The sequence below is a fragment of the Acanthopagrus latus genome, chromosome 20, assembly GCF_904848185.1.
Source record: "Acanthopagrus latus isolate v.2019 chromosome 20, fAcaLat1.1, whole genome shotgun sequence".
Lineage (NCBI taxonomy): Eukaryota > Metazoa > Chordata > Actinopteri > Spariformes > Sparidae > Acanthopagrus > Acanthopagrus latus.
The window spans coordinates 21,484,861-21,496,972 of NC_051058.1; the positions used below are offsets into that span (position 1 = coordinate 21,484,861).

General features: G+C 43.8%; 1 protein-coding gene across 1 annotated transcript in view; it reads left to right on the plus strand.

The window, feature by feature from the left end:
* LOC119010196 (protoheme IX farnesyltransferase, mitochondrial) overlaps positions 1-12,112 on the plus strand; it is a 33,456-nt gene that overhangs the window by 18,633 nt on the left and 2,711 nt on the right. Inside the window, exons 5-6 of the mRNA XM_037082166.1 lie at positions 7,149-7,219; positions 11,123-11,355. Coding sequence (XP_036938061.1) covers positions 7,149-7,219; positions 11,123-11,355 — 304 coding nt within the window. The remainder of the gene's footprint in view (positions 1-7,148; positions 7,220-11,122; positions 11,356-12,112) is intronic.

Genomic DNA, 12,112 nt, shown 5'->3' on the forward strand with positions numbered 1-12,112 from the left:
GTCTTGTTTGCACAGTAGATATGTTTACAGTGGGGTGAAAATGAATGTGTGAGCCGGCGTGTCCCAAACGTCTAGTTCAGTGGCAAATGATCCTAAAATCTTTTTTTTTTCTGCAAATGAAGATTAATATTCGAAGACTTACATTCTTCTGGTGTGACGCATATTTTGACTAAGTTTTTAAATTATGAATTGTAGTCTGGGGCCATAAGTAGAAGGCTTTAAACAAACAGACGCCAGAATGAAATATGTCCTTGTGGGAGTTTTTTTTTCTTTTTTTTTTTCTTGATTTGCTGTCATCCTCGTTGCCATCCACCAAGAGGTTCGGCCTGTAATCCGAGTCCTCCTTCACACTAGGAGGCACTGTGGCTTGGTCTCTAAGCCGCATTAATGATGAAAGTAGAGATATGATCTGACACACAAGGCCCGCACGATGAGAAACAAGGCAATACTCCCCTGGACCCCTGGTCTTAGCGGTTTGAAACCGTCTTCAACATGCAATCAAAATAGACGACACTCTTTAAGCAACAACAAAAACTTTTCTTTGGAGTCAAAGCAGCTGCTGTCAAATGCTCTTTTTGATCAGACGAGTTGAAAGAAAAGTGGCTTGTCAGAATATAAATCCACTTTTAACATTTTCTGTTTCTCTCCGTTTCGAGCTTCGTCCTCGTCATGTTCCAGCGCTCCTTCCCTCTCGTCGCGGCTCAGGGCAGCGAGAGTGTAGCATGCCTCTGCCCTGCGGTGAAGCTTTCCCAGATCCTGCTCATATCTTCACAGGCATCGGGACTGATTAGGGCAGAGGTAATGTGGCTCTGCTCGGCATTAATTGGCTGATTAACATAAGGACAGTTTAGCACTTCACTGTCCCACACTCAGGCCATTAATCAAGAGGGAGGCCGTGCCAGCTGAACCGCTGCCAACAGCTCTACACAGACCACTATAAAGAGAGGCAGAGGAGGTGTGGGTTCAGCACACAGCTGAAAGAGAGACGTGATCCACTCCTTGGCCAGACGGAGTACTGCAGTCTCTACAGTGGTGCCTGTGAAGAGCGAGAGGAGTGTAGCAGCAGGATAGTGCTGTTAGGGAGTTCAAAACACCAAGAAGTATAGATGGTTTCAACTGGGATCGTTGCATGTTTCGAGGGTTTGAAGCAAAAAATGTCTTCTGTGTCTGTGCAGAAGTCATGCAGACGTGTGCGCCTCAGTTGTGAAAAGAATTCCAGACTGTAGGTTATGTGGTGACGTCTTCTCTCATGAATTAAACATTGCAAACAATACGAGTTTTTCATCGCATCAAAGGCTCTCAGAGGGCGAAGAACCCCGAGAAACATCTGCCAGCTGTCCGTGTGCAGCATTCCAGACACAGACACATGTCTCCTGTTTTTATCTCCCACCTCCGCTGCAGATAGTGTGAACTAAACATCGCAATTTGCTCACTGACAGAAATGAAGTGATGGAGATGTGCCTCAGTGCTCGTTTTAACACTGTACGGCGAATATCCAGTTTTCAAGTTGTTCGGGGTCAAAATGAGAAATCAAAAGCAGGATAAGAGATTCTTAACACATGCTGAAAAAGTAACACCATCAGGGACGGAGGTGTCGGGTTTATATTCTACTTCAATGATCCCTTTTCTTGGTGAGATGGTTCACTCCTGACAGATTTAACTATTTCAAAAAATAAACTTCTATTTTGTTGTTTTTTGTTGAGTCCTTGGTGAATATTACTTGAACTTGTCTGAGCCTAACTTGCAAAAAGCCACCAGGATGAACTCGAGCACTCGACATAAAATACTCCTATCTTTTAAAACAAAGATTTTGAAAGTTTTTCAGTTGTCAGGGCATAAAAACACATCTTCGTAAATGCAGGTGCGAAGGTCTGACGACGGTATAGACGTTAGTACCCTCAGGATATTTTGTATTCTGACGTTTTTACACCGAACCGTGTGGAAAACTTAACACAGGAGTTTCTGGAGGACACTTAAAGTGCTGTTCACAGTTCAGACACACTTGCCTTATTTTCTGACTCATACAATTAAGAAGAGATGATGATTTTGTGTAGGTTGAAATTTATTTCAGTTTTTAAGATTTTCGTGATGATGCAAAACTGTTTCTGCATCATTTCAGCTTTGTTTTTAGTATAAAAGAAGCTTTCACTCATGTTTCAGATGTGTTGGTGTTATTAAAATCCATTCTGCAGCTGCAACATTTATACCAGTAAGAAACCTCCTCTTCCTCTACACTTTAGGTTATTTTGAGTTTCCTACTTTATTAGTTCATCCCACTGTTTCCTCATTTCTTCTCTCTTACATTCTTAGTTATTTTTTGCATATTTTCTGACTTCTCATACTTCTGCTTTACATTCACTCACAGGTTCTTGCTAACAGTGTAATAAGTACTTTGGAGGTGTTTAACATGTTCTTCAGGGGGGCAGTGTAAAATCACAGCATTGCTCACATAGCTCCACGACTTCATTTCACTCGAGAGACATCAAAAGCATTTCTGTGACAGAGCAGCGGCCCCGCGTCTACCGCAGAAACACCTTGAAATAACCATAATCTGCCATACCAGCGTTTTTTGTGTTGTGACGAGTCGGGTTGCATGCCCCGTCTGTTTTGTTCCCATTTCCTTTCTTTCATTTGACTTCAAAACAGTGTGAATGTCTGCCAGAGCCATTGAATTGACTTCTGAGGAGAGCTTAATCTATGTAAATCTTTGGCTGCTTGTTTGTCAAGTGGCTGATCAGAGACAGTTCACAGTTGGTGTTGAAGGGGGCTTTGAGAGCTCTTGTCCTTTTTTTTTTTTTTAAGTAGACTTGGCTCGCGTGCATCGGAGCAACACCCACCCCTGTGGATGTTTGAGTCCGCCATTCAACTCCAGTGTGCAAACAGGTGACACTCTGACAAGTGATGACTTGGTCTGTTTTTTGTTGGGGTTAGCCCGTTGCACCTGGGTTTTTCCTCAGCAGAGCGGGAGAGAGACGTGCTGTTTAGGCCAGCTGATGTTCCTGCGAGCCAAAGCCATACAGCTGCTCAGCTGTGTGTGCTCTTGTGCTTGTGTTTAGGCACACTCCCGCCTCTCGAGTAAACACAGTAAATGCACAGTGTGTAGTTACAGTATCGCTCGCCTTCGACCTTCACTTCACTTCTCATTGTTGTTGCTGCAGGCTGATGGGAGGTGTGGAGCTGAGTAAGGCGCACCTTTTCCTACAGGGGAGCACAAGGTTTGGCTGGAGCACAATCAAAGTGTAATGTTTTCCTGTGTTTTTAATTAAATTATCTCATTGACACCTTGTTGGAACAATGCAGCCCTCCTGCTTTGAGTTCACCATGAATTATATCATGATACAAAGCCAGGTTATCTTCCGTCTCGTCTGCACAAGAACAGGAAATGCCTGCCTGCAGCCTGTTATCAATTGAGCCCCGGTGGTTGGCGGTGGATCACGTTCCGTCTTTGATTGCTCTAAGGATCTGGCAGCTGAACACCCCCTCGCCTTTTGCTTCTCACTTTGGTCTCGCCTGTGTTCCGTCCACATCATCTGGCAGATAATTGTCGGTACAGTTATGGGTTTCGTGCGTGTGTGTTTATGTGTTTGTGTTCGTAATTGAAAGCAGCAGCCGACTCTCCATAACTTCCGGTTCAGAGCGATCCATCAAAAGCTGCCCGAATCAAAAACCGACCCGCTGGAAGTGTATGTTGATGTGATGCCCGATCCATTCATTCGTCCATTTCTGAACCTTTGTTTGCGCTCGATAATGCCCCATTTTGCTCCGACGCTCAGCATCATCAGTGAGTGAATCATGAGTGAGTGTCATTTTAATTCGCTATGTCATGATGTGTCAATGAGTGACGCACGCAGGGGTAAGAACGAACAAACTCTGTTTTAGACAGATGATAATGTAGGACACAACACAAAGGACAAACAATTAAAATATTTAATAAAACCAATTCAATGCACCATATACACAGAACATGAATCTGTAAAACTCTTGACACAATTAAAACATCAAATGTATTTTTGTTAAGATTGTAATATCTGATTATAATAATCACAGCACTGTAAACAATCAAAAGTTTGTTGTTTTTCTTCATTAATTTTTTGACTATGTTGTTGAAAGATTGTAAGAAATTGGATTTATTTACATAAGAATAGTAACAAACATTTAACATGATTAACAATAACACAATAAGTTTTAACGATATTCAGTATTGATGAGTATTGATGAGTGTTTTGGGGGGTTGGCCTGTTTTAAATTTGATTGAAGGCTTATTAGCTTTGATAAATGGCTGTAGAGTGCAAGTAAACATATTACTTGGTGAAAATTACGCAATTTTAACGTGGAATTAAGCAGTTAAACAATTAAGAATATCAACATTTTTTTTAGAAAAATGTGTATTTTCACTATTTGTTCATGTAATTTACAAAACATGACAAGACATTGATTAAAAATGTATTATGGGAAGCCACAGAAATAATATGCAGGAGCACCTCATTTAAAAACTTCAGTTAGAGCTCTGAATATACACACTGGTGTCCTCCGGTCTGAAGTGCCCTACTGGAGATTGAGTTTCTTGCTAACAGCTATAACCACCGTATGATATACAAAGTAATTACACAGTCACGTTACCTCGAGTAAATGCAGGTAAACACCCGTCAGTTTTAAACCGATGCACTCTGAACCAAGCCTTCAGACCTACCTGTAGCAGCACACAAAACACAAATGGCCCAATTATTTTAATGCCATCACTGCAACACATGGCAGCGTTGGGCGGAAATAATGACACGGGCTGAGAGGGCCGCTGATGTGAACCAGATGAGGCGCTCGGACTTAAAAGGCAGAGAGGGAGGAACGAGAGCAGAACCGGACAAACTGTGAAATGACAACACGGCACACGCACCGGCGCTGGACGGAGCGACTTTAGCATTCACATCAAATCATCCGTATATACATACACACACACACACACACACACACACACGACGGGTTCATCCAAACAACGGCAACACTGTGGACCTCATGTTTGGAAATACTTTCCTCGCTCTGGGAAGTTCTCCTTCGCTTCTCCTCTTATTTACTGTACAGGTGCCTTTTACGTCTGTGGGGGACAGTCCACAGAGCGCAGTTATGCACAGTATCTGGGTCTTTCCTTACATGTGGGATGATGTTATTGGAAACTAAGTGGATCCTTTTTATGTGAGCACTGTTGCAGCGGGCTTGGCCCCGGGCCTGCCCGAGGCCTGGTTCAGCACCGCTCTGCTCTGGCCTGGCCACAAAGTGCATTTCTCTCTCATGCGGCCCCTGACCTCCTGACGCATTTCCTGACCCAGGAAATAGAATTAACACCTCAGCCCGGGCCTTGGGGTCCCACAGCCGCGTACACAGCTGTCCATTAGCCCGGCCCAGTCCAGTCAGACCCGGCTAGCTGCTTCTTCCACTTCAACTGAACCAAAGGTGGAAAAGAGAAGAAGGAGATTTTCTTTGGAGCTTTTGGAGGGAGATTATTCCAGAGTTCATTTGAATGTTTCTGGGTGCTTGAAGGGTTTTAGTGTCACTCTGTCAGCAGCGACTGGAGCTAAAAACAGGAGCTATATTTACCTATTTTTCTAACCGCTCAAAGGCTCCGTTTCTTTTTTTATGATTAATGCAAATTTTTTGTCTTCAAAATAGAAGAACACTTTATCTTTGAATGAAGCGTAGCTGCACTCTGTGATCCACTTCTACCCAGAAAACCGGAGGAGCCTCATGTGAACTAAAGCAAAGACTGACAAACCTTCACGCTGAAATGGCTGCAGCTAACATTTAATTATCGTTTATTCTGCTGGATTATTTCATGATTAACTGATTAATCGTTCAGCCTTTAGAAATGTTCAAAAATGGCGAATTCCTCAGAGCCCAATTTGACATCTTCAAATTACTTCTTTTGCCCAGACTCTTGATTTACTATCATATAAATGACAAAGAAAAGCAGCTAATTCTTATCATATTTTAAGTAGCTTGAACCCCTCTTACAATACTGAATTGTTCCCAAACATTTAAGATATTTTATTGGTTCTTTGAATGTGAATCTCAGCTCCAAGTCCCAGTGAGATATCTGGTGCTTCAGACCTGAAAGCTGCAGCCCACTCCTCTAATATTCTTCAGAATAAAAATCTATATAAGATATAAGACGCAGTGCCCTCCACCAGGAGTTGTTTTTTTTTTTTTTTAATAATATGGTGGCTTTCCGATGTCATAAATGCAGTAAATCTTGAAACTGGGGTTTAAGAAGAGAAAAGTGGATTATCTGTTTATTAGATATTTTATGTGAACCATATATCAGAAGAGATGGATCTTGATATTCTGTAGTCTAAGTGCTTTATCTGTTTTCTTCATTAGTCAAAGGCTCTTATGTGGGCACACACACACACACACACACACACACACACACACACACACACAGATTAGCCAGTTCCTGCGTTTAAGCACCCCATGTGTTTGCATTTTAGTCACACATTGCCAATCTCATGGGAGCACTTTGAAGCATACTCCTCCAGAGCAGATCATAAAACAGGAGTATAAGTAGTTTTTCACATAGTTGTATCCCAGAACACCCTCCGCCACCTCCCACCCGACAGCCCACAGCCTCCACCTTCCACCTTCCACCCTCCACCCTCCACGTCCAGTCCATTTGCTCTCCAAGTTGCTGGGCGAGCATTCTGGTCCAGAGGTTTGCTGCGACGGTGCCTTAAGTCACATCGTTTCCCCTCCAGATGTTGCGTAGAAAGACCCACAGAGGCAGTTATGAATTTACCAGGTCGATTTACATTTCTGTGAACATTAACGAGGCCGACGCTGGAGAGTGAGACACAGATTATTTCACACTTGCGTTTCTTTCCACTCATACCTTTTTTTGGGGGGGTGTCTGTGTCTCTTGCACCGTAGCGCTGCTATATTTGCTAAACCACATCTGTACCTTTTTTGAGCCGCAGTGTAGGAGGTGTGCAAGAACATACCTGCATATATAAAGTGTTGCCTGAAATCTGCTTTAACACTCAAAATGATTCCTCTTCACCGCCACCTGCAGCAGTTCGTGATATATTGTGCGTGCACGACTAAAGATAGGTGTTTGTGTGTGTCTCCTGCATTAACCCACTTGCTGTTCTGTGTCTCCGCAGTACTTCGAGGTGCCCTTCGACTCCAACATGAACCGCACGAAGAACCGTCCACTCGTCAGAGGACAAATCAGGTATCAGTCAATCTGTCTTTGTGCTTTTTTTCAACAGCACTTTCTCATGATCTTCTGTGTGGAAGATGTGGTGCAGCAGCCCTGCGTGCAGCCTTTGTACTTCATACTAAAAGACAGTGAAGAGTGAGTTGAGAGGAGGAGAGCGAGGCAGCTTGCTCAGCATGAGGCTAAGTTCAATATGGAGGCAACACTGCATGACAGATGATGAGCTGCATTTGCGAATGTCTCTGTACCTCGTCTTGCTGATGGGGATAAAAACATGGCGTGACCTGTGTACTTGCATGCAATATTTGAAATAAGACCACACCTTAAATAAAACAGTAGCACTGAGCAAACATCCCATATTGACTTACACCCTTCTGCTCCACCTGTAGTTACTGAGTTGTTGTGGTGCTGAGGCAGACCTGTGAGGGTAACAGCAGCCAGAGATCCTTCATGCCCAGTAGCAGAGATGCATGCCAGCAGTGACAGTCCTGCTGCCTCACACCTGTCAGGTGTAACGCGAGCTTGTCAGCAGGTTGAGAGGGAGGAGGCATTGGGGGGGTTAGGGTGTAGTTTACTGCTTAGATGTCAGATAACCCCGGCTTTTGTGCTCGGTGAACTGCATGCATCACTACGCTCCTAGAAATCCGACTCATAGACCGGATCGGGGTTTGTCCCAGTCCACGCGTCTCGGAAGACTTCAGCGTCCAGGAGGGATGGGAGGAATCGCTGTCAGATTTATATCTGTGTTTATAGACCATATTCACAAGGCGGCCATTTTCCTCTGATGTCACTCTTGGGGTGGGAAGCTCAGCTGTTGGGATGACGATATGCTGCTGTGTTTCAGTTTGGAAGTGGCATAAAATATGACAGATTGTTAAAATCTGTCTATATTTCAGGGTGAAGCAACGTTTTCGATGACCCATTAGATAACGTTACTCTTAGTGTTTTTCCTCCAGGCTTATAAAGGATATACGTTGATATTTAAGAATGAATTTACACATTTCCTATTGTGCTATCAAACAATAACGTTAGCTAGGCAGTGGTTGAACGCTAACATTAGCAATAATGGGTTAATGTGTTATCACATATGTTGTTTTACCTTCAAATATGGCATCATGTCGCTCCTGGACTCTCCATTGTCTTTTCAGTGAGCTTTGAAGATACACCTGTGCACCTATAATGCAATTAGAATTGTGCTTAGGGGGAAATATTTTTAGTTTGAACAGATTCTCTGTGTAAAAAAGAAAAAGAAGAAATGTCATTTGTAGGTAATAGAAACCTGGACTGGATAATCTCGTCTCTACCTGCCTGTTTGGATGCCTGCCTCTGTGCAGCAGCAGGCAGACGCACACACGTTCCCTGATGCATGAACCATAAAAACACCACAATCCAACCACAGCAAATGTCCTCTTCACCCATTGTCTCTGCCAGGAAGCTGCTTCCATTGAATGTCACTGGGGCGGGATAATCTTTCCATCTCCACTTTCGTTTTTATTTATTCAGGATAACCAAAAGCAAAACAACCTGTTGACATTAAAGGGTCCAGCATCACAGCTAACAAGTGGAAGCTTAATTGCTCTGAATAACCACTTTATGACTGAACAGCTTGTTAGTACCACAGCTTGGACCTTGGCCTGCAGCGATCTCATCCCAGTGTCAGGAATTCTCTCTTGACACACTGTTTAAACTCTTGGTTGGCTGTTGAGCTGCTGATGGAAGATGTTCTCTGTCTAAACACAGCCTCTCCTCGCCGGCTTTTAGGCTGCCCGGGACAAGAGGTGTCTGTCTGTCTCCGAGAAGCACAGAAACACTCGATCTCTGGCTCTTTGTCTCCTCCTTCTTCTCACTTACACATACAATCTTGTGTAGAGACAGCGAGCAGATGGGAGGCTGGACTCGTTCCTGTCAAACAAGCCATCACAAGGCCACATTTTACACTTTCCCCACGCCGTCTCCAGGACGAGGCTTTTGTACGAGCCGAGTGATGTTCCTCAGCTTTGTCTGTCTTTACTGCAGGAGTCTGTCTGCGCCTCTCATGTCAGCGTCGGAAATAGTTTGTCATCTTATGCCGGGACTACAATGGTGTATCATCTTTCCCGTCTTTTATTGTTCTTCTGTGGAACGTGGATGACAGTCCCTCTGCCTTTGTAGTGGTTTTTGCTGAGTTTGAGGCTTCTACATGTGGTGAGGCTAAATAGCTTTCAGCTTGGTAAGAGGAGGAACAGAAGTTTGAGTCTCATCAAGGTGGAGACACATATTGCAACTTTTTTCAAGGCTGCAGATGGTTCTGATTCGTTTATAACAACAAACTGACAGTCACAGCGCGCTGGGGTTGAAATTATTTTAATCATATGTGTCTATTGCTTCACTGAGATTCAGTTCTTCATTTGACGCAAGTCCAGATCCACTTACCAGCTTTTTTGTTACTGAGCTTTCAGTCACATCTCATGGTCTTCATCAGAAAGTGGAGTTTGGGAGAAAACTTAAATGTTCAACGTTCTTGCATTTGTTTGTTTGTTTTTTTGCACAGTAGGCATTTAATCTGATGAACTGCCTCCAGTGATATCACTTACTGTGTTGCATTGTGGGTGATGTAGGCACCAGGCTCTGAAAAGAAGTCCACCATACACTTATATAATACAGTTGGACTCATTATGGAGAGTTTAAAACTGACGCAGCAGAACCAGAGGTATTATTTTTTCTCTTCCACACATTCGTCTTTCTTTTCAGTTACTGGAGGCAGTTTATCAGATTTACATGCAGCTTCCTCTGGAGCCACAAAAGCCTTCATAATACTGACTACTTTTAACATATGCAGTAGTGCTTCCCAAGACCCGTAAACACACCTTTATTTTGATTAATTGGTTCCCCTTTAAGTGATATTTAAAACAACTGGCTGCTAATTTTCTTCATCAACTAATCTTAGTAGCTCTCTCATCCTGTTTCTTTAACCCTGGTATATAAATCCCTTGTGTTTAACATTTAGATCTCTCACCTTGATTGAGGTCTAACCAGGCCTCCGTGTCTTTGACCTTCTGTATTGTCGCCACCCACCTGACGCGGTGCTGCTGCTGCCGTGTCAGAACTGCAGGCAGAGGACAGTAAACGCACCTCGGGCCATGTGACACGCTCCCCGTCCCGACCCCCACCGGGCCCAGCCCACAGCCAGACTGTCGACAGCCCACAGCCAGCCTGCACGGCCCCACCTCAGCCCACATAAAACAGACATAACACCACTAATCACATTAATGCTTCCAATCTCCCCGCTCGGCCACGCCACCAAAATAACAGCCCTGTTTGCTTTTTGAAGAACAGGGCCTGCGTTTGGTCAAGATTTTAATCTAGCCCTTTCTTTAATTTATGGAGCATTTACTGGTGAATTTGAACCAGACTTTGCCATCACTGCTTTCAATAAAAGATGAGGGGAGGAGGAGGAGGAGGAGGAGGAAGTCTTCATCCGGCTAAAAGCCTGAGCCGCAGTGGTTTTCTCCAGCTAGTTTTGATCTCTGGCGTGTGCACATGCTCTTCATCTTACAGGGGCTACTTTTATTCCCGACAAACTCTTATCAGATGAGCTTCCTCTAAGCCTCCTGTGTTGAGACGGCTGCTGACTGTCAGTGTGTGGCCTCTGCAGGTCTGTGTGTGTGTGTGTGTTGAACATGTGGAACTATCACTGTCTTATCTGGTGTCTGCACAGGCCCACACAACTTTCATCATCCCAGAGTTCCCATGACCGCAATGGGCTTTTTTTTTTTTGTCTGAGGCTGAATCTGTGTTTTGTGACTCGCCCTTTATTTAAAAAACAAAACATCTGAAAGTCGTCTTTCAAACATGCCTTTGTATGTTTTTTTTTCTTCTTTCTCTTGCTGTCTTAGCTGATGTTCACATCCTCTCCCCTCTCTGTGTCTCTTCTTTCAGTCCTCTCCACGCGGTGTCCTTCGCTCTGGCCTGCGGCGTTCCCGGAGTCGCTCTGCTCACGCTGGTGGTGAACCCCCTCACGGGCTTCCTGGGCGCCCTCAACATCTTCCTCTACACGTGTTGCTACACACCGCTGAAGAGGCTCAGCATCAGCAACACCTGGGTGGGAGCAGCGGTGGGCGCGATACCTCCCGTCATGGGCTGGACGGCTGCCACGGGCTGTCTGGAGCCAGGTACGACTCGCCGGCTGCGATGTGGAGTATTGATAGACGTTTGTTTTTATTAAACACAGATGCCAAACGTTCACTAGATTCAGCTCATTAAATATGAGGATTTCCAGCTTCTCTCTGTTTTTTTATATCACTGTAAATGATATGTTTTTGAACAGTTGATCGGATAGAGGAACATTTTGAAAATAATAATTTTTAGCTTCTGGGAAAGAGAGAGCAGTCTTTCCACAGTTTCTGACGTTTTATAAAACAATATACCGTATGTAATTTGGAAAAACTAAAACGAAAATGATGTTTCTGACGTGGCCGTGGTCCACAGATGAGGAAATCGACTGAATAAAAAGCAAATGAGTCATGTTCGACCACAGTATCGGTGTCATAATCAGCTCTATTTTTGGTATCGGTACTTTCGCCCTCTCAGACGTGTCAGTCTGCAGACGCTGTAGGAGGACAAAGAGCTGCTGCAGTCGGTGAAGTTCACACGAAGTTCATATAGCCGCGTTTGTCTTCCTCACAAGTAGGATATGTTAGACTTTCATAAATATTACATCCCAGCAGCGTATTAAAGAGTCCTCCGAGCCCTTTGGTATGGAAATTAAGTAAAAAGTTGATTTTATCATCAAACGGTGTAATATAACGTTATAGGGACTATAAAGATGAATATATTTCAATTACAATCCGGTATTGAATATTTTTTTTTCTTTGCAGTAATTTAGTTTCCTTAACGTCGTCTCCATCTTATCGGTCTGTGCCAGAGTTC